Source organism: Hemitrygon akajei, chromosome 1, assembly GCF_048418815.1.
Source record: "Hemitrygon akajei chromosome 1, sHemAka1.3, whole genome shotgun sequence".
Classification (NCBI taxonomy): domain Eukaryota; kingdom Metazoa; phylum Chordata; class Chondrichthyes; order Myliobatiformes; family Dasyatidae; genus Hemitrygon; species Hemitrygon akajei.
Window position 1 is genome coordinate 119,884,787 of NC_133124.1, and position 24,012 is coordinate 119,908,798.

Below are 24,012 nucleotides of genomic sequence, written 5' to 3' on the forward strand. Positions count from 1 at the left end.
TTTGGTAGGTTCCAATGAGATCTCCCCTCAGTCTTCTAAACTCCAGCAAGTGCAGGCCCAGAGCCATCAGATGGTCCTCATATGTAACCCTTTCATTCCCAGGATCATTCTCATAAACTTCCTCTGGACCCTCTCCAATGCCAGCACATCCTTCCTTAGATGTGCTCACAATATTCAAAATACGGTCTGACCAATGGTTTATGAAGCTTCAGCATTACATCCTTTCTTTTATATTCCAGTCCTCGTGAATGCTAACATTGCATTTGCCTCAATTCTAATCAGTTTTTATACCACTTTCATTTTTAGAAAAAGACACTGAATTTGACAACATATTGTGACCGTTTGCAATGTTATTTCGTAAGTGCAAACATGACCAATGTTACTACATAATGTTCTCTTTCCAGTAAGATTCCTTCATTACAAGAAAATATATTGTTAGGACCATTGCATAATTCCACAATGGTATGAACCAGCATTGCATCTCTCTAGAAATATCCATTGCAGAAAAAAACTGTTGGGCATGTAGTTTTAATAGGAAAACTAACATTATATATTCTATGCTTGGGCATATTCCTAAAACTAAATGATGCAATTTTTAAAATATGATTACATGTCAAGATTTATAATAACTACACTTCAAATTTTTCATAATCCCACCATAACTTTTTGGTGAATTACTGCTTGGCAATATAAACAGGCATACAGAGGAAATGATACAAATAATAACATTTTTTATTCAGATAGTTTATAATTTATATCTTCAGAAGGTCAGCTACCATGTGGCAGATAACCAAAAAATCTTGTCTTGTAAACACAAATAACACAACTGCTATTACAAGTAGAGATGTTGACTTATGCCTTTCCAATCATGCTAAGAGAGCAACATAATAAACAACCTCCCATTAGTCATGAGCTGTTCTATTTTTACTTGGATGTCAAAAAGGCACAAACTGTAATGATTCAAATTTTCTAAACTAAAAATATAATTTATTGCCACGCAGTTGGGTCACGTATATGTAAAAGTTATGAGGGCAAATATTCCAAAGTTTCTTTTAAGGACAGCAGAAAACAACCACAATTTTCCATTCATTTACAGTACACATGTTTTGCATTATACAATATAAGATAATGAGGGTATTCAGTGCAAATGTCTAAACAGAAATAAAGTCGGAAGGCTGGTGTTTTATTTACAACGGTAGTAATCCAGGATGAAGTATATGGCAAATTGTTCATTTGTGCTTGCACAATGCTTCAATATCTGTATTTTGTGGAGTAGTCTTTTGGCGATACCACAAGACCCCGTCCCTTGCGAGCTCCTCTGTAAACTGTTTCAACGATATCAATCATCTCCTGCTTGTCTTCCATTGGCCAATTAATTTTGTTGTTGTTACCAGTACCCAGGTCAATCATGATATGCTTATTTCTGAAAAGAACAAAAAATAGGCAAGAGAAAAAGTTAAAGAAAAAGCTTTTTGCTGAGGAAAGTTTGTGACAGAAAAGCAATCCACTAAAAAGGCACAGAGCACATTAATTCACATTTTAATCACAAAGTACAGAGTCTGAAAATCTCAGTTCAGGTAATGTACAAAGCACTGTTTTCTTATTTACCAGCCCTAGGTCAAGGGAGAAACAACTGAAATTCCACTTGTCCATTTAGCTTACTGGAAATGCACACATTACTGCAGGATAAGCATCAAGTTTGATTGCAATAAAGCTTCCAGAAGTCACTTGAGCAAAATATTAGTCCAAATTACTAAGCAGAGTCAAAGGATTTAAAGGTTGCAGAAGGGAGATGATAAAAAATAAAAATTTATTTAGTACCAATGTATTATAATTAACATTAAAAATACCAAAGTATCATTGAATTGCTCAATTTTTCAAAACAGATAACAATCGTGCTCAGAAATAGTGTAGTAATGAAATAGTGAATGGATGAAGAAGTTTATAAATAACACACACAAAATCTAGAATTCAGCAGGCCAGGCAGCATCTACGGAAAAAAGTAAACAGTCGATGTTTTAGCCAAGACCCTGCCAGGAATGGAAAAAAACTATGAGGTCAGAGTAAGAGAGGGAAGGGTGAAGTAAAAAGCTGGGAAGTCGAGTGGTGAAAGAGATAAAGGGCTAAAGAAGGAGGAATCTGATTGGAGAGGACAGAAGGCCATGGAAGAAAGGGAAGGGGAAGGAGCACAAGAGGGAGGTGATGGGCAGGTAAGTTTATAGTTAGTTACTTCTCAACATCTTCAACCTATCCGATTTTCAGTTGCACGTTACAAGGGCTGTAGATAGTACTTTCCCTGTAGAGTGTGCCTTCCTTGTTGTAGAGTATTATTAACCAGTATGATGTTGCACTGGTGAATGAAAACCACGAGAATGCATTAAAAACAGAGGACCAGTAATCATAGACTGCTCTCAAACAATATATAAAGCAGGATTGCCAGGCAAATGGAACTTGTGCCAAGTCCGCCCTCTACTGGATCAGTGCCTTAACTAACATGGCAGGACAATATGGAAAGTAATTCCAATTTTGAAGGCAAATGTCAGCAGTTGTGTGTGTTATAGACAAGATTTCCCTCCACTCACAACTTCATGGTCAACATGTGAACATTAAATTTCTTAAATTACAGTGAACCATTTGTTGATGCTTTTTCCTTTGAGTTATAAGGAGAACCTGGATAGACTGGGACGGTTTCCCTTAAGACAAAGAAGGTGGTGGTGGGGGGGTGGTATGACCTTATAGGTGCTTAGAAAAACATGATGAGTGTAGATAAAATGAATGGTTACAGCCTTTTTATCCAGGACAGGGGAGACTAAAACTAGAGGGGAAATGCTTAAGGGGAAAGACTGAAAGGGGACTTAATGGGTGAGTTGGAAATGACACTTGAGAAGTAGTGATGGGGAACAAAGAAATAGCGGATGAACTAAATAAGTATTTTGTATCAGTCTTCGCTGTGGAAGATACTAGGAGAATGCCAAAAATTCGACAGTGTCAGGTTGCAGAGGTGAGTATAATCACTATTACTAAGGAGACAGTGCTTGGGAAACTGAAAGGTCTTAAGGTAGAAAGATTACCTGGACCAGATGGCCTACACCCAAGGATTCTGAAAGAGGTAGCTGAAGAGATTGTGGAGACACAAGTAATGATCTTTCAAGAATCACCAGATTCTGGAATGGTTTGGGAGGACAAGAAAATCACAAATATCATTCCACTCTTTAAGAAGGGAAGGAGGCCAAAGACAGAAAATTGTAGGCCAGTTAACCTGGAATATGTTACTGTTTATTATTAAGAATGGGGTTTCATATTGTCAAGACATAATCTTGACCAACTTGTTTCATCAATTTTAATATTCAAATCAGTTTCCCATTTTTGCCTTGACTTATGAATTCCTTGTTTAATTGCCTGTTTTTGAATCAAATTATACATACCAGAAATATTTTTTTTAATTTTTCCTTTATGAATTAAAGTTTCTATTTCATTAGGTTTCGGCAATAACATTGTTTGACCCAGTTTATCTCTTAAATAAGCCCTTAATTGGAAATAACAGAAAAGAGTGTTATTTGATATTTTATATTTATTCTTTAATTGATCAAATGACATTAATATACCTCCTTCAAAACAGTCTCCTATATATCTAATCCCTTTGTGAAACCAGTTATATAAAAGTTGATTATCCATTGTAAAAGGGATAAGTTTATTTTGAATTAAAGGTCTCTTTGCTAATAAAGATTTCTTTACCTCATCATCAACATTTATCTTATTCCATAAATCAATCAAATGTTTTAGTATAGGAGATTCTTTCTTTTCCTGTATCCATTTAGATTCCCATTTATATATAAAATCTTCTGGTATATTTTCTCATATTTTATCTAATTCTATTCTAATCCATGCCGGTTTATCTTCATCAAAAAAAGATGCAATAAATCTAAGTTGATTTGCTTTGTAATGATTCTTAAAATTTGGTAATTGTAACCCTCCTAGGTCAAATTTCCATGTCAATTTTTCCAACGATATTCTTGACATCTTACCTTTCCAAAGGAATTTCCTCACACATTTATTTAACTCTAAAATTTATTTCTGGTATGTATAATTTGATTCAAAAACAGGCAATTAAACAAGGAATTCATAAGTCAAGACAAAAATGGGAAACTGATCTGAATATTAAAATTGATGAAACAAGTTGGTCAAGATTATGTCTTGACAGTATGACAAATACAATAAATGTTCGACTAAGATTAGTACAATATAACTTTTTACATCAAATATATATTACACCACAAAAAATAAATAGATTAAACTCAAATTTATCTGATCAATGTTTTCGATGTAATCAAGAAATTGGTACTTTTTTACACTCTACTTGGTCTTGTTTTAAAATTCAACCTTTTTGGACAAATTTAAGAGTTTTACTGGAGCAAATTATTGGAATACAGCTTCCACATAATCCAACATTATTTTTACTAGGCAATATTGAAGGGATAAAATCGAAATCCAAATTGAATAAATATCAGAAAGAATTCATAAAAATTGCATTGGTAGTAGCCAAAAAAGCTATTGCAGTTACTTGGAAATTGGATTCATACTTAAGTATAGATCGTTGGAAGAATGAAATTTTTAGCTGCATTCCACTTGAAAAAAAGTACTTATAATTTAAGAGATAAATATGAAATATTTCTGAAAATTTGGCGCCCTTATTTACAAAAAATAGGATTAAATATATAGGTGCTCCGAAGATAAAATTATTGGTTATCTGGGGAAAGAAATAAATTTACATATTAAAGCTATTATGAACTCCATGGAGCACGTGGGGATCTTCCGATATCCAGGCATTCTTTCTTTCTTTTTTCTCCTATAGGGATATGTTAAGGGGGAGGGGTTAAGGGGAGGGGGGGAAGGGTTGATAATTTTTTTTCTTTCTGTAACCTATTTGGAAAATTCAATTAAAATTTTTTTTTTAAAAAAGAATGGGGTTTCAGAGTACTTGGAGGCACATGATAAGACAGATCAAAGTCAGCATGATTTCCTCACAGGGAAATCATGCCTGACAAATCTGCTGAAATTCTTTGAATGAATAACAGCAGGATAGATAAAGCAGACTCAGTAGATGTTGTTTATTAGAATTTTCAGAAGGCCTTTGACAAGGTGCCTCACAAGAAAGGAACCTATAGTTATTACAGAAAATGTTACTAGCATGGACAGAGGATTGGCTGACTGGCAGGAGGCAAAAAGTTGGAATAAAGGTTGCCATTTTGAATTGGCTGCCAGTGACCAGTGGTGTTCCGCAGGGGTCAGTACTGGGTCCACTATTTGTCATTCCATTTGTTAATGATCTGGATGATCAAATTAATAGCTTTGTGACCAAGTTTGCAGATGATGCAAAAACAGGTGGAGGGGCAACTAGTGTTGAGGAAGCAGGAAGCACGCAAAATATCTTGGATAGAATAGGAAAATGGGTAAAGAAATAGCAGATGGAATACAGTGTAAGGATGTGTTTGGTCATACATTTTGGTAAAAGAATAAAGGTATAGATTATTTTCTAAACAGGGAGCAAATTTAGAAATTGAAGGGGCTATGGGACTTGGGAGCCCTACTGAAGGATTCCCTAAACTTGCAGGTTGAGTTAGTATTAAGGAAGGCAAATACAATGTCAGCATTCATTTCCAGAGGGCGAGAATATAAAAGCAAGCACGTAACACTGAGGCATTATCAGATCACACTTGGAGTATTGTGAGCAGTTTTGGACCCTATATCTATGAAAGGATGTGCTGGGATTGGACAGGGTCCAGAGGAGATCCACAAAAATGGTCCTGGAAATTAAAGGGTTTGATGGCTCTTGGCCTGTTCTCACTGAGGTTTAAGAGAATGGAGGTGGAGAGAATCTCACTTGAAATCTACCAAATAATGAAAGGCCTAGACGGAGTGGTCATGGAAAGAATGATGGGAGAGTCAAGGGTTAGGGTTAGGGTTAACCCTAACCCAAACACTGTGCAGCCTCTGAATATGTCACCCCTTTAGAACAGAGATGAGGAGGAAGTTCTTCAGCCAGAGGTGGTGAATCTGTTGAATTTATTACCACAAAAGGCTGTGAAGGCCAAATCATTAGGTATATTTAAAGCACAGGATGATTAGTAAGGGGGACAAAAGTTATAGGGAGAAGACAGGAGAAAGAGATTGAGAAGGAAAATCAGCCATGATCAAATAGCAGAGGAGACTTGACACGCCAAATTGCCCAATTCTGCTGCTACTTCTTATGGTCTGTTTTTCTCACTGGTGGGTGCATGGAAGTAGCTGCCGGAGGAAGTGGAGAAGATAGGCACAATTATAAAATTTATAAGATACTTGGGCAGGTACATGGATAGGAAAGCTTTTCAGGTATATGGGTCAAATGCAGGTAAATGGGACTAGCTCAGGAAGGTGCCTTAGTTGGCATGGACAAATTTGAGCCAAGAGCTATTTCCATGCTGTATAATTCTCTCCATCCAGTATTCCAACACTGGAGTCCTGGTAGAAAGAGTAACTTGGATCTATTGTTCTACACTTACTCTCCTTGAGGTTTGCCTCAATGGAAGGAGACTAACTTATTAGGTAATTAGATCTTTTAAAACTACTTGGATTTAAAGGTTTGATATATTCATTACTTATGAATGTTTTTACTAGTTTAAATAGTTTTTTTAATCTTTGTGAATGCCAGCCAGTTAAGCTAAGGGCCACAGCTCCACTGGTTAAAAAATGTTTCCAGCACTTTTCTTAAGGTGTTCTTATTACCACCATCTGATCCCATCATGGCGGAGAAGACACTGCTTGACAAATGGCCATGCAACAATGGATTCAATCAGCATCACCCTCAAGTTCCTGCTATGGGATATACATGTGTATGTACTTCCTTGGAAGGCAGTAGTGAATGCAGGCATCTTATCTCAAACCCTGGCCCTTATTTCTTTAGAAATAGATCAGAATATATAGCGCATTCACAAATTTAGGTGGTGACGGGGTGAGCTGGAGGCCCAGCCTTTTTCGATTCATGCAGCACAGAAATAGGCCCTCAAGTACACATCTATGCAATCCCATTCACTGGCACTTGGTCCAGATACTTCAATGCCTTGGCAATTCAATTTCTCATCCACATACCTGTAATTCATGTTAAATGTTATCATGTAATGCAACACCATAATCATATTATTTTCTGCTTTTTCTAATTGTTGTTCCTGACTGATGATGTTTTCCTTTGAGCAACCTGAATAACTTATTTGTCATACTGGTGCACTCCAGAAAGTGTCTCTGCTAACTGACCTTTAAATGTATGCAGAGCTTTTGGTACAGGGCCGCCCACTGCAGGAGAATTGGCCAATGCAGCAAACAACTTCAATTACGGTCAACAATAAATGGCAAGCAAGCAATTTTATTATTCATCTAAAAATAGTTAACAAATATCTGGGGGAAATCTTAAAGATAAATTGTTTCCTGATAGTAAAACCATGAATCTACATGATGCAGTGTATTAGTGGGGACACTGATAGTTACTAATCAGTCAACACTAGTATTTGATAATAATCCACCTTTTTACATCATGTGTTCAAAAATAAGTGTTTGGCCTGCTACTGGCAAATCTCCTTTAGTATTCAAACCAGATGAATGGAGTAAGTAATTTATGGCACAATATCCTGTGACAGTGGTTTAGAGTGCCAATGCTATTCCTTTAGTGTCTGTCTATGTGCCTAACTTAGCATGAACTCTGGTAGTTTACTAAAAGCTAAAGGATATTAGCACCTTTTTTAACGGTTCTAGTGAATAGATTACAATTAATCTGAATGCCTAGTTCAAACTTCCTAGTCAGCTTCTGACCTTACAGAATTTTCTTCCATCTGTGGAATAGACAAATTTTCGGCAAGAAATTCCCTAAACTGCTATCAAGCCCCTTTCAGAAGTCAAATTTCAATTTAGTGGAAACAGTTTCAGGTTACCCCTGGGTAACAAATGGGTTGTGTTTATACAGACATCAATAAGTCAATTTTGTCAAAAGTCTATAAATCAATTATGTCAAAAGTTGAAAAGTCAGAATACACAAAAAAAAACCACTTGATATTATCAGGCATACCTCCACAGTATCGTAATGAATTATATCAAAAACAGATAAGACTGATAAGAGACACTGGAGAGAGTAGAAAATACTTCTGCATTTGTAGGAACAAATGTGTGCACTATGTTTGATTTCTGAATTTAATATTATTAAGGAAGTTTGTTCTTATCCAAAAGTTGGGTGTTTGTAACACTGCATATAGTAGCCACAGTATCATGAGTTAATAGAAACTAGTATTGCAGAAATACAAATTATGCATTAACATGTTGGAAGAAAATGCTGAGTGTATAAATCCTTCCCAAGGAACCATCAGCTAAGATTAAAAACAATTGGGACAGTCCATTTGGAACTGAAATGAGGAAGAACCTCATAAATCTTCAGAAAACTCTTCCCCCATGGGCTGCAGAGCTTCAGCCATTGATTGTATTCAAAAAAGACTCATAGCTGCCTGGATATTAAAGGAGTTATGCAGAAAGTAATGATTAAAATAGCAGTCAGATCCTCAATGAATGGTGCAGTAAACTCAAGGGGGTGGGGGTCACATGGCCTATTCCCACAGCTATTTCTTATGGTGCCTTGAGGTAACAGAAATATGGGCCAAAACATCTGTGCACTAAGGTTGCTCATCACCTGATGGCAACCAATCAGACCACTGGTGTTTTATCAGGAGAAATTGAAAGTAGTATCAATGCCAACTATAAGACTAATTATTGGAAAAATGTATTTAAAGATAAAAAGGCAAAAAGGTATTCAGTAGATAGCGATGGAAAGGAGCAACAAGTAAAATGGTAGAAGAGGTCAACAGGACAGTTAGCAGAAGGAACAGAAACCCTTTAATGACACAGCTGAAGGTATACGTTAATCAGGGATGAAACATTTCTTTAGTGTGCAGGACAACCAAATTATTTGTTGTATCTAAGGTTGTAATGTTCTTACAACACTGATTTGCTATAGACTGCATTTACAAACAATACCGCTTGGCTATGAATGCAAAAGTTAAGTTAAAAAACAATAAATACATAAGGGGAAGAACATCATAATCTGAATAAGCAACCTAATATGTAGTTTTTAAACTCAAGAGAGCACAACAATGCACCAGAATACCACCTACAGAGCAAAGATAATGTGAGCAGCTTCACTTAGGGATTTTCTACCTTCTGTAAAATTTAGGAAGTTGCATTGTAATCACAAACTAGACTAGTGAAGCACCAGACTTGATGATGTTTGATGACAACATTACTCTTCTTTGCAAAATACAGAACTTACTCCAATCAACTACCAAACTACATATCTTATAAAAGGTGGTTTAAAGGTTGTGACAATTTGTGCTACTCAGACTTAGAACAATGATTTTACATACCGGAAGAAGAACATAACAGTACATGGATCATATAACTCGTACATCTTGTTGAAGTCTGGTACCTCGGTGATATCCACAAGGTAAATAACAGCAAAATTTTTCACCTAAAAACAACATTGATTACAACATTTATATGATATCAAAACTTATTTTCCAAGAATCAAAAACTGTTTTTCTTAAGCGTTAATAGATAAAACAGAAATGAAAAATGCTGATTTCTATTTATTATAGCTTATTATAAAGATATAATTTACACATTTGACACTATCTCCAAGTAGCAATTATGTTTTGCATGATTTTTTTTTGCAGAAACTTATTCAATATTTAAAGTCAGGATTGTAAAGCATAGCACAACACTGATTTCAACAGAAACAGGGTGCAATGGCATTTGACTGTGCAGAGCCTCAAAGTGGGAGACTGTAAATGGAGACCAGAGCATTTTCCTGATGGATTGAGGAAAAAAAATGAGAGGGCGCTGTAAAATAAGATTGACCATGACTTCAAATCAGTGTGGCTGCTCTTTGCAAATCCAGGCAAAATGAGGATTGGTTCTTTACATAAGTTCAAAAACAGTAAATTCAAAACAAAAGGACATACATTTTTACTTGTAAACAACAATATTCCATAATGTACACTAATATTTACAATCTGCTTGTAGTTGTTTCAGACAGTTCAGAAGTTTTACAAATCAAGCACATTGGTGGATCTCCAGTTACTCTGGAAGTAAATAAGGTGCTCGAGGAATATAAAGAATATAAAAAGAATCTTAAGAAAGCAATTAGAAAAGCTAAAAGAAGATATGAGGTTGCTTTGGCAAGTAAGGTGAAGATAAATCCAAATGGTTTCTACAGTTATATTAATAGCAAAAGGATAGTGAGGGATAAAATTGGTCCCTTAGAGAATCAGAGAGCACAGCTATATGTGGAGCCGGAAGAGATGAGGGAGATTTTGAACAATTTCTTTTCTTCAGTATTCACTAAGGAGAAGGATATTGAATTGTGTAAGGTAAGGGAAACAAGTAGGGTAGTTATGGAAACTATGATAATTAAAGAGGAGGAAGTACTGGCGCTTTTAAAGAATACAAAAGTGGATAAATCTCCAGGTCCTGACAGGATATTCCCTAAGACCTTGAGGGAAGTTAGTGTCGAAATAGCAGGGGCTCTGACAGAAATATTTCGAATGTCATTAGAAACAGATATGGTGCTGGAGGATTGGTGTATTGCTCATGTGGTTCCATTGTTTAAAAAGGGTTCCAAGAGTAAACCTAGCAATTATCCGCCTGTAAGTTTGACGTCAGTGGTGGATAAGTTAATGGAAAGAATTCTTTGAAATGGTATTTATAATTATCTGGATAGACAGGGTCTGATTAGGAGCAGTCAACATGGATTTGTGCATGGAAGGTCATGTTGACAAATCTTATTGAATTTTTTGAAGAGGTTGCTAGGAACGTTGACAAGGGTAAGCCAGTGGATATTGTCTATTTGGACTTCAGTAAGGCCTTTGACAAGGTTCCACACGGAAGGTTAGTTAGGAAGGTTCAATCATTAGGTATTAATATTGATGTAGTAAAATGGATTCAACAGTTGCTGGATGGGAGATGCCAGAGAGTAGCGGTGGATAACTGTTTGTCAGATTGGAGGCCGGTGACAAGTGGTGTGCCTCAGGGATCTGTACTGGGTCCAATGTTGTTTATCATATACATTAATGATCTGGATGATGGGGTGGTAAATTGGATTTGTAAGTATGAAAATGATACTAAGATAGTTGGCATTGTGGATAATGAAGTAGATTTTCAAAGCTTGCAGAGAGATTTAGTTAAGTTAGAAGAGTGGGCTGAAAGATGGCAGATGGAGTTTAATACTGTTAAGTGTGAGGTGCTACATTTTGGTAGGACTAATCAAAATAGGAGATACATGGTAAATGGTAGGGCATTGAGGAATGCAGTAGGAATAATGGTGCATAGTTCCCTGAAGGTGGAATCTCATGTGGATAGGGTGGTGAAGAAAGCTTCTGGTATGCTGGCCTTTATAAATCTGAGTATAGGAGTTGGGATGTAATGTTAAAATTGTACAAGGCATTTGTGAGGCCAAATTTGGAGTATTGTGTACAGTTCTGGTCACCGAATTATAGGAAAAATGTCAACAAAATAGAGAGAGTACAGAGGAAATTTACTAGAATGTTACCTGGGTTTCAGCACCTAAGTTACAGGGAAAGGTTGAGCAAGTTAGGTCTTTATTCTTTGGAGCACAGAAGGTTGAGGGGGGACTTGATAGAGGTACAGGTGGCCCGTTTTTCGAACGTTCGCTTTACAACAACTCGCTGTTACAAAAGACCTACATTAGTACCTGTTTTCGCTATCCTAAGAGGATTTTCCTTTTTACGAAAAAAGACGTCCACTTTATACGTGTTTACCCCGAGAAAGAGTACAATGACCATGAAACCTTGTGTGGACAGTTGTTTGCGCATGCGTGTACGTACCGATTTTTTTTCTCCAAATCGATTTTGGCTTGCTGTCTTCCCAATTTTGATAAGTGAAACTACACCGTACATACAATATTTCTACTTTATATAGGGTGTATATTTATCATATCATTCCTGCTTTTACTATATGTTAATGTTATTTTAGGTTTTATGTGTTATTTGGTTTGATTTGGTAGGTTATTTTTTGGGTCTGGGAATGCTCAAAAATTTTCCCATATAAATGAATGGTAATTGCTTCTTCGCTTTATGACATTTCGGTTTACAAATGGTTTCATAGGAACGCTTTACCTTCGGATTGCGGGGGAAACCTGTATTTAAAATAATGAGGGGTATAGATAGAGCTGACGTGGATAGGCTTTTTCCATTGAGAGTAGGGTAGATTCAAACAAGAGGACATGAGTTGAGAATTAAGGGGCAAAAGTTTAGGGGTAACACGAGGGGGAACTTCTTTCCTCAGAGAGTGGTAGCTGTGTGGAACGAGCTTCCAGTAGAAGTGGTAGAGGCAGGTTTGATATTGTAATTTTTTAAAAAATTGGATAGGTAAATGGACAGGAAAGGAATGGAGGGTTATGGGCTGAGTGCAGGTCGGTGGGACTAGATAAGAGTAAGTGTTTGGCACGAACTAGAAGGGCCGAGATGGCCTGTTTCTGTGCTGTAATTGTTATATGGTTACAAGTTGAGCAAGGAGAGTAAAGATGATGGATTTCCTTTACTCAGAGAGATTAACAAAGGGGTTTTTTAAGCTATCTCTGCAGTTTCATTGCAATCATTGATAACAGATTATTATTAGACATGAAATGGTGGAATCAGGAGTTAAAAAACTGCTGGAGAAATTCAACAGATCAGGCTGCACCTGTAGAGGAAAATGGACAGTTAACATTTCAGGTTGAGACCTTCTTTTCCTTCTACAGTTGCTGCTTGGTCCGCTGATTTCCCCCAGCAGTTTTTCTTTGCTTGTGGATTTTTATTGCCAGTTTACCTAATTATCTGAATTTAAGTCACCAGCTGTCTTAGCGAGATTTCAACTAATGTCTCCAGATCAACAACCTAACCTTTGGACATTGGTAAAGTATCTTCACCCCTATGTTGCCATACTTTGATTAAATGATAATGAAGCCTTGGCTGATCATTTTTCTGGTATTCTATTTAGTAACATTGATGCAAATTTTTGCTGCACCCCTTGATACTTTCAAATACTCACCTTTTCAGCAATACTGTACAACACCTCGTCCATCTTCATGCAAGTTGGATCCCAGTCATGACCAAAACGAATGACGACAACGCGATCTTCCTCTGACAGAATGGCCTGGTCAACTTGCCAACCATTGTGGAGATGGGGTAACATATACGACATGTTGGCAGAGTTGCACTAACTTCCAATACCAATAAAAAGAGCTCCAAGTTATTGTACAAACAAATGAGAGTTTCAAGTACTCCTAAACCAGGCAGTTCAACTTATGAGTAAAAGTTCTGTATGGCTGAAGTAGTCTTCAAAAATCAGAAATATTGAGATGACCTGTAATATATAAGTGGCAAAGATATTAGTTTAAACTTAGTATTAAAAATGACAACACAGCTGTAATAAACACAATTCCATTAAATAAAAGTACTGCGCAGAAATTTCGTCTCGTTTACTCTGCATAATGTGCCACTTGCATTAGTTCATTTATTTAGAATGCACCATTTGAGCTCTTGGTCACAGAGTACCACAGCACACAAACAGGCCCTTCAGCCCTTCTAGACCATGCTGAGCTATATTAATGTTAATACAAGGAATAAACAAAAGAACAGCATGTTTCAATTTAAAGGAACATCAACAATTTAAATATCCAGTTTTAAATAATTTTTCCAGCTGATCTCTAATGGATCTGTGAAACCAACAGTTTACAAAGGGAAAGTCCATGTGCAAGGTATACACATTTCCCCTTTTACATACTTACTTTTAAACATAAAAATGCAACTTCAAGTGAGAATGTGAAGAGGGTAACGGGTACATGTAGAAGGGGTGGGCGAGGGGTAAGTGTAGCAAAATATGTAGACAGGACCAGAGAGAGGATACGTCATTGGGTAAGTGTAGGAGAACAGGGAAGAGGTAGCTAAATTAAGGTGCCAGACAGCAGGTGGCAACCACAAAGAAGAGGAACCTTGCAACCACAAGACAATGTGTTCGGCAAATTATTTTGAGCTATATACCTATTTCGAGTGTTTTGCTTGCATCCGTACCCATTCCAAGTATTACACTTGTGTCTATGCTTATTCCGAATATTTCGCGTGCTTAGCTATGCAATAGCCAATCAATTGATGGATTTGAATCGGTAACCATATTTGCGAATGTAGTACCCTGCTTTTGGGTATAAGTATGACCTTTGTAAACCGACAAATGGGGAGTTGGCTACCTTACGCCCGAAGTGCATGGGGCTGCGAACTCCTCTCTGAATAAAAACCGTTTCAGAGGTAATTTTGTGTCTCTGGTGTTTTTCCTCAACTGACCAGGTTAATAATTTCAGGTTAACAATTTGGTGAGCCGAGCCAGCAGCCAAATGGCTGGCAGTTCAGGATCCGGTATAAGAGATCGGCGGGCAGGTACGAGCGGGTTGAGACAGAAGGGCCCTCTGAGAGATTTTTCTCGGTCTCTCTCTCCCTCTCTGACTCCCTGTTCCGACCCCTTCAGCTCTGGCTGACCATCCTACGGCCTCCACGGACCAAACGGAGAACCTCAGTTGGGAGACACGGATAACAGGTGAGATCTGCATAGAGTTTGGGGTTCAAGTCCCCTGGTTTAAGAAATTGGGGTTAGAGGCCCCTGGTTTAAGAAGTTGAGGTAAGAGGCCCCTGGTATAGGAAGCGGGGTTAGAGTCCCTGCATGGGGTTGGGGTTGGAAGCTCCGGAGCAATACATATTTAATTTGATTAAGGTCTGGTTCCAACATCTAAATGAAACCGCATCCTGCCTTAGACTGGTTGTTAAGAGCAGAAATCTGCCACGCGAAGGTCAGGAAACTGAAGTGGATGCGAGAGTAAGTTACCAAAATGGGCCAGACTCTAGATAAATCAGGACCAAATACGCCATTATGGAAAATCTGTAAAGAATTCCCTGAAAACGAGACAGATTTACGGAGACTGAGCGCGCGGATGAATAAGAAGTTGGGGAATGAATTTTGGCCATTAGGGGGAACCTGGGATCTTGAGAAGTGTAAGCGAGCAGAGGGACAGGTGTGGCGACAGAATATCTCACAGAAATGGAAAGATCTAATTACGCGTTGGTATACCGTGGCCAGCAGACTTAATGAGCGCTCCCGCCAGACCTCCTGGGAGGTGAATGCAAAAAAATAGAAAGATACACATCAATGATAGTGACGGAAATCCCAGGGGCTGGCTGGTACGGAAGGCCTTATGTGAAATCTATGATGAACAGCGTAGGATTGATGATCATAATGTAAAACTTAGTGATAAAAGGCCGGCACCGGATATGACTGGGCTGCAGACCCTATTTGACCCTAATGAGGACACTGAGGAGGAGGAGGAGCAGCAGGTCCCTTCGCCTGCGGGGGCTGCAAATCCCATCCCGCCTGTACCTTCAGAACCTTCCGCTCCCCCTGTGCCCTTGACCCATGCACTCCCGACCCCAAGTCCACGGTTCACCAACCCCATTACGGCCCGTACCCGAGCTAAAACCAGGAAAGGAGACACACAAGGTACTAAACCTGCAACCCCCAAGAACCGCATGGCTCATAAATGGACTACAAGACGGAACCTCTATGTGGGTGATGGCCCATTGATAGACCCCCAAGGGGATGAGTTTGACCCTGACTCAGACTTTACCACCTCCAGTGATGATACTGACCCCGAGGATAATCCTGACGCAGCCCTTGCTCGAAAGTACCCTGATTGGCCTTACTCCACCAAAGATCCAGGTAGATCCAAGCCCCCCCCCCCCCCCCCACCCGACAGATGCCAATGCGAGAGGTCCCTGACCCTCGTCAGAATCCAGCCCAGGCTGAGGATGCTGTGCAAAATCCCTTGACGGTTTCTGTGTGTACCCCCTGGAAGCCCAATGAAATGCTGGTAGTGATGCAGGGCGCCCCGGACAGAAAGCAGAAGCCAGAGCAATTTACTGAATATTTGCTGAGTACTATTAAGATCTACAGGGCGACCCCAAGGGATCTTTTTTGTTTCCCTGCATCAACCAGTGACGGTCTACTCTTCCCATGCGGTAACTGCCCTTCTAACCATGCACCAACTCAACATCTCACTCAGGCGCGACTCAGCTGCCATGAGATTGCTCTTATCCGTAATCCCTTGCTGACATTCGCCTATTGTACCACACTTAACCCTGCTACCTTTGTGGATCACCCGCCCGACCTTCTATCCGAGCCTCTCCACTCCTGCGTAGACCGAAACCACTTCCTCATTTCTCCGCGGCCAGACCTCCGGGACATTGAGTTCGACAATCTGGACCTGATACTTCTTGTGGACGGCTCGTCCTCTGTCTCCCCGGACGGTGTCCGGCAATCAGGCTATGCCATTGTAATCCCACACACCACCTTGGAGGCGGCAGCCTTCTACCCACCAGTCTCGGCCCAATAGGCTGAACTTTTCGCCCTCACTCGCGCATGCATCCTCGCCTCGGGTCAGACAGCAAATATTTACATGGATTCACGCTATGCATTTGGGGTCGCTCACGATTTTGGCACACTATGGGCGCAGCGGGGCTTCCAAACGTCGGCTGGCAAAAGCATTGCCAATTTGCTCAAAGCCATCCAGCTCCCCGGTAAGCTTGCTATTATAAAATGTGCCGCCCACTTATCCGATGACTCTCCCGTTAGTAAAGGCAATGCCAGAGCAGACCTGGCAGCCAAGCGAGGCTCCTCCTCTAAAACAATAACTGTGGATTCGACCCCACGCCTTCTGCCTGCCAAGCAGCCGGTTGATAGCCCAGACATATCTGACATCGCGCGATTACAGGGGGACGCCCCTGCGACAGAAATTGATGTTTGGAAGAAACATGGTTGTATTATTAATAACTCTGGCAGACCCCAGCAGGTCAGACTTGTATTCCTGATACTCTCCTGCTTGTCCTGGTCGACCGCCTCCACTCTGACACCCACCTTGGCAAGGAGGGAATGTGTATGTTGTTATTAAAAACATGGTGGTCCCCTAGTTTGAATGAGGCAGCGGAGAGACGGGCAAGGAGTTGGTTAATTTGCCATAAAGTAAACCCGGGTAAATCTATTAGATGTGATAAAAGGTGCACCCCAACCCCAGCAGGACCATTTGACACATTACAAATGGACTTTATTGAGTTACCCAAGGTGAATTGTTACAGGTACTGTTTAGTTATAATTGACGTCTTCAGTAAATGGATTGAAGCCTTCCCCACAACGAACAAGGCTTCCACGGTAGTGCGAATACTGCTGAAAGAAGTTATTCCTCATTTTGGTATCCCACAAAGACTCTCATCTGATAACGGTCCGCACTTCATTGGGAAAGTAAATAAAGAACTCTGCGAAATACTAAAGATTGAACAATAATTCTACTGTGCCTATCACCCCCGAGCCGCAGGAATCGTGGAACGTGCAAACGGCATCCTGAAGGATAAACTAACTAAATTGACCCTTGAAACAGGACTAAATTGGCTTAAAGTCCTTCCCCTGGCACTGTATCACATGTCCATTACACCTCAAACCGGTACCGGGCTAACTGCTGCTGAAATAGTTTACGGGCACCCAAATAGAACCCTATGGGGCAGTGACCAAAACCCCCCACCAATACAAGTAGATCTACAAATGATGGGCGAGGAATTGCAGTATTACCTCAAGCATTTAACTTTGTCTCTTAAGTCTCTACACACTCAGGTGAAGGAAGCCTCAAGACCTGTTCCTGACAGAGAAGGTGAGTGGCAGGGTGCAGAACCAGGAGATTGGGTGTTATTAAGGAACTGGGATCGACCCAAGCTGGGACCCCGGTGGAAAGGACCGTACCAGGTCCTCCTGCAGACCCCCTCTGCTGTCAAGGTGAAGGGACAAGAACGTTGGATTCATCTGAGCGACTGCAAGCGCTGGACCTCGGACCCGCTAGAAACTACAGATAAACGAAGGGACTGATAAACAGACTTGATTGAACTGTTGTGTGTTTAAATTCCTTTTTCCTTGTGGTGCCACATCCTTGAAATTGTACTCTGGTAATGGAAAGTAGGATGCTCTTGGTTATCTATATTCTTTTAGGGATGGGAGTATAGGGCAAAGGTTGAGGGACTGCTGGACGAGGAACCAAAACCCCTAAAGAGATCGAAGGGGGACATTTCAAGGCAGAAAAAGGATTGGGGTTTCCCCAAAGGCCCCACCCTTGGAAGATCCTCCTTGGAGTTTATAAGTGATAACTATTTCCAAAACGTGCACAAACGACTGTATGGCACTACAACCATCGTTTGCTATCCCCACCCCGCCAGTGTCTCCTCGCTCTTTACCATTTTCCCGCACTGGGATCGTGCCGATCAACCCTTCTGATGTGCCCCCGCCAGCAAAACATTGCCTGAGGGAAAGAGGGTGGAACTCACCTATGACTCTTCCACTGCTCCTGTCGCGGACTGCCTATTTCACCCGACCATCAGTAAGCCGTCAAATCATGGACTCTTTCCGCGGATGAGAAAAGATCTCTGGTGGGAGGGGAATCCCAAGCCCCCGAAGGGTGACCGAGTATATGAGAACTGCTACTTCGGAACAGGGTGGGGATGTTCAGACGAGTATGTCTCGATTGACGTCACCTGCCTCTCCAAACCCTGTAGGAAAAGGGAGTGTCACCCCACCAAGGACCCCTTAGGGATATCTTGCTCTTGCCATGAGACACAGTGCCAGCCCCTGACCCAGGGGGTGCAACTCCTTTGTGGGGAGGGGAATCGCACCCACCTCTGGGTCAATGATCATGTATTCCCACTACCTGACTATCGCAGGGGTACCAAACGAGCGTACCCCTCTGCCGGTGTGGGAGAGTGGAGCGACGACAAAAACCTAAAGGGTAAAGGTTGCACTGAGACCATGTATACCCTCCCGGGGTATTTTTTTCTTCTATAACGACATTGCTACCAACTCCCTGGAGTACCCATACCCTTCCTCGGTGGCCTATGGCACCTTCCTCCCCACCACGGTCCCTTGCCCTGGGGCTTGGGGTCCCCTGTCCCGCCCGTCTGGGAGGTACAAGAGAGAGGTCTCCCAAGAATTTTGTGCAGATTACCAAGTCCTGACTACCCTAACCGCAGGTCAGGTGGCTGGATACACGGCAGCTGGCTTTTTCTCTTTGGGGGCATCAGGAGCCGCTATGGCGGCCCACAATCGGAACTATCTGGCCTGTGGTCTCATGAGCCTTGGGAACGCCACCACGGGAGCATTAAGACTCATAACTGACAGCCTTAACCAACTGCGGCTCTTCTCCATGCAAAACCGCTATGCACTTGATTACCTCCTTGCCAGGGAGGGTGGGCTCTGTGCTATCGTAAAGGACAAATGCATAATGGGGCTAGACGATGCTACTGCCAACATAACGCGGTATATGAACAAAATAGATGAACAGTTAGGATCCATCAAGGAAGGAACAGGTTGGGCAGGATGGGGGGACTGGGGACTAAGTGCATGGAAGGACTGGTTAATCAATGGGGCTATTTACGTGTTGACGGCTATTATAGGGATTTTTGTCTGTATCGCTATTGTCAAATGTGTCCTGAACCGCATGATGGCCTCGTTAGGGGACCTGCAGCCGGCTAAGCCACTGATGGTAGTACGGGCAACTGTCGAGGCCACCGAACTCCTCGAACCTGCACCAGAGGATTTTCACGATATTGATGAATGATCATTTCATGATCACAGGAGGGAATGAGAATGTGAAGAGGGTAACGGGTACATGTAGAAGGGGTGGGCGAGGGGTAAGTGTAGCAAAATATGTAGACAGGACCAGGGAGAAGATACGTCATTGGGGAAGCGTAGGAGAACAGGGAAGAGGTAGCTAAATTAAGGTGCCAAACAGCATTTGGCAACCACAAAGAAGAGGAACCTTGCAACCACAAGACAATGTGTTCGGCAAAGTATTTTGAGCTATATACCTATTTCAAGTGTTTTGCTTGCGTCCATATCCATTCCAAGTATTACGCTTGCGTCTATGCTTATTCTGAGTATTTTGCGTGCTTAGCTATGCAATAGCCAATCAATTGATGAATTCGAATCGGTAACCATATTTGCGAATGTAGTACCCTGCTTTTGGGTATAAGTATGACCTTTGTAAACCGACAAATGGGGAGTTGGCTACCTTACGCCCGAAGTGCATGGGGCTGCGAACTCCTCTCTGAATAAAAACCGTTTCAGAGGTAATTTCGTGTCTCTGGTGTTTTTCCTCAACTGAGCAGGTTAATAATTTCAGGTTGACACAAGCACAGCAATGATGAGATCATAAGACCATAAGGTATAGAAGCAGAATTAGGCCATTTGGCCTATGAGGTTACTGGCAAGTACCTGTGGCTCAATAATGCTGCTAATGACACTCTCTTTCACTTTGCTAAAGATCAGCAACTGGCTGACTTGGAATTTGTCTACAGAATTGTGAGGTCTAACACAACCAACATAACTCAAACTCAGGGACTTAGTCCTTTGATATCCAACTGAAACCAACACATGATTGGGTCACGTTAGACTCAAATTGCATTGCTAGGTTCCGTAGTGAAACAAGAACAACTTCCCATGCCAGTTGCATGCTCCCAAAAACAAGGTCAATTGTTTACCGTACTGTTTACCTGTGCTGCAAACCACATACACTTTGAATTATATTTTATTACCAGGTGCACCATGGTTCAGAGGAACATTGTTTCGCTTGGTTGTATATATGTACAGTCAGATGACAAAAAACTTGAATGAACTCTTATGACATCTCACAGTACTGAACTTCATGAGGTGCCATCTTGGCCCTGCCCAAGCTGAGCTAGAGGGCTGATTCCTGTTTTGAACCCAACATTTAGAATAAAATCCTAAGGCTTGGCTCGGGCAGGCAGGTTGTAAGAAGCTAGTTGGAGAGATGCCAGTATCTTCTCAGGAACATCTCTGCCAGGTTTAACAGATGAACAAAATTAACTGACTGTACAACTATTCAGGATCTCCACTGTCTTTGGACCAAGAGAAGTCAAGAGAATATACATCAAATATACAAGAATATACAAGGAAGATACATCAGAAACAGGCTCCATCAAATCTGCACCATCAAGCACATGTTTACTTTAATCCTGTTTTTTTTTTCAATTTTCTCTACATTCTCATCAACTCTTGTGAGATTCTATCATTCACCTACACACTAGGTGTTTTCAGAGTGCCTCCACTTTCTCAGGAGTTTGCTCAGATTTGTCCTGTCATCCAAAACCTTGGCAAACTTCTGTAGATGTGGGGGGGGAAAGTGTGCTGACTATGTGGGAAACAATACAAAGAGTAGTGCATTTGGCCCAGTACATATTGGGTAAAGCCCTCCCAACCACTGATCTCATCTACATGAAACATTGCCATAGAAAAGCAGCGTCTATCATCAAAGATCCTCACCACCCAGGCCATATTTTTTCTTGCTGCTGCCATTAGGTAGAAGGTACAGGTGCCTCAGGACTCGCACCACCAAGTTTAAGAATAGTTGCTCCCCCTTAACCATCAGGCTCTTGAACAAAAGGGGATAACTACACTCATTCTATTTCAGATGTTCCCACAACCGATGGTCTCACTTTAAGGCTTGCTATTTCATCTCGTTACTTATATTTACATTTGCACAACTTGTTGTTCATTGATCCTGTTTACAGTTACTGTGCTATAAATTTGCAACGTATGGTCACAGGAAAAAGTATCTCTTGGTTGTATGTATGCATTCTGATAATAAATGTTCCTTTGACTTTGGGGTCTGGGAGGAAAGGCACGCAGTCACGGGGAAGATAAGCGAACTACACTCAGGCAGCAAAAGAGTAAGCATTGAACCAGGATCTCTGTGCATATTCAGGATTACTGAGAACATGAGCGGCCACCCTACTTTTAACACAGGCCTTTTCTTAGTGACACACTTGAAAAATTGTGCTCCATAACAGTGGATGGAAAGATGGAAGTGGGAGAGCAGAGAGGGGAGGAAAGAGTAAGCGGGGGAGTGGGAAGGAGGTTAGAGGAAGAGTGGGGGGGAAAGGTGATGGGCAAATTAGGGCTCTAGTCCACAACCCCAAATCCGATCAGCAACAACCACACACTCACCTCCAACTCCCCGCCACCGGGACTCCCAGCGCATGCGCAGAACCAGTCGGGGAACCATCGCGAGAGCGAAGTCTGCGCAGGACAACCGCCGTAGCAACGGAGGATACCGTGAATGCAGAGTGAACTGGAGGTCTTTTCCTTTCCTCTTCCATCACAACTCACCTCAATTTTCACTGTCCCCTTTCAATGCTTTCACATGCCAGTTGCCCCCTCAGAACGAAAGATTCAATCTGAGCTAAGTTTCGGAAGTGACGGTAACACTGATTGGGTTGTGCAGCATCTGCAGAAACAAGTACAGTTAAAATTTTCCAATTCTGCGGATAAGCCAAAAACTTGAATTGTTCATCTTTTCCCATACGGTACATCTTCTGATTTTACTTTGAGATTCAAGTAAATTTTGCTTGGGATTTGGGCTTTGGAGGAGGTTCATCCAATATTTCATCATTCTCGCTCTCTCAGTTTAACTCTTGTCATTTTATCTCCATACGTGATCTCATCCAATTTAGGCACTGAAATTCTTGCAGACCTTTAAGTGTTATATTTTGCTCCCATATGTCATCCGTTTCTTCCTGTCCCAAGCAGCACCACTCACCTTCAGAGATTTAGAATAACTACACCATAGAAAGAGGAAATTTACCTATTGTGCCTGTATTGGTTAGTTGAAAGATTTATCTAATTTTGTCTTGCAAGCCTCTCCTTTTTAAATACAGTATATCTATGTAATCCTCCTAAGAATTGTTTTTGAATCTGCTTCAAATGCCTTTTCAGGTAATATTTTCACACAAATCGTTGTCTAAAGCCAAATTCTTCTCATTTCAGAACATCAGCATCACTAACTACGCAACCCATAACCGGGTTGCGTGCAGATATGCCAAGAATTCTCCTGTGGATTACAATATCTCACTCTTCCAAGTTATGTATTCATTATGTGGAATTATTGTATCAGTGAAATTACAATCAATAATTTTTTCAACAAATTAGTATAATGATTCTAACACACGCAAAATGTATTTGATGATATATTTAGTGAGATCATTAGATGGCGCTATGAACCAATAGATGAGACTATCTGCTATATTTTTAGGCAAGAATTTATTAATGCAAGGATACTGAACACTGCTGATCAGTAATCAGAAAATTTTATAACTCCATAGTTATAACATTGAAGTCCAAATATAAACAAAATATGTTTGCAGATTATTTGTCAGAATTGGAGACAAACATTCAATTGTATGTTTTCAACAGATTCTTTTGGGAAGATGTGTTTTGGAAGGGAGATTGTTTACGAGTGGGATGAACATCATTGGGTTCCTCACAGTCTCATCAACCACCATTAAATTATTCTATTAAATCTACCACTCGATTGCAAGAGCGGTTTCTTAAGGTTGTCGTAGCTCGGGGGCTAGTGGGGATAAGCATCCACTGCCAATTAAATGTTGCCAATGGTGTGCATCTTTGTCAAGCAAGCCCATCTCCTGGCCTTCACAGGTAGCTTAATAAGACTGGTGGAACTGTTTCTACTGATAGCAGAAGGTGAAAAGGTCCTTTAAAACCAGTCACTTCGGGCAGATGAGGCTCATCAGCCGTGGTCGGTACCTTATCTAGGAGAAGGAAAAATCAGATCTCAAACTTCTGCTGCCTTATGCTATACCTAGTCATGGGGGGTAAGCCCTGAGGAAAAATCTAGAGCTGGAATCCCTAGGGCAGTCCTAACGTGAGATCAAAGCTGCCTGGCAACTCCTGCAACACTGCTGGTGCCAAACTGTTGGTCTTTGTCATTCCTTTGGATTCATCAGCTGTGTGAAAAAGGGAAAGCCTTCTGCATGGGCAACAGTTTGCTCTCCATAT

At 40.8% G+C, this 24,012-nt stretch overlaps 1 protein-coding gene across 1 annotated transcript; it reads right to left on the reverse strand.

The window, feature by feature from the left end:
- Positions 1–709: 709 nt before the first annotated feature.
- txnl4a (thioredoxin-like 4A) lies at positions 710–22,262 on the reverse strand. Its single transcript, XM_073050799.1, has 4 exons — positions 22,165–22,262; positions 13,117–13,431; positions 9,435–9,538; positions 710–1,423 (listed from the first exon to the last, which is right to left on the reverse strand). Exons 2-4 carry the CDS (start codon positions 13,267–13,269, stop codon positions 1,252–1,254), a joined length of 429 nt encoding a protein of 142 aa, XP_072906900.1. The 5' UTR covers positions 13,270–13,431; positions 22,165–22,262; the 3' UTR covers positions 710–1,251.
- Between the last annotated feature and the right edge of the window lie 1,750 nt (positions 22,263–24,012).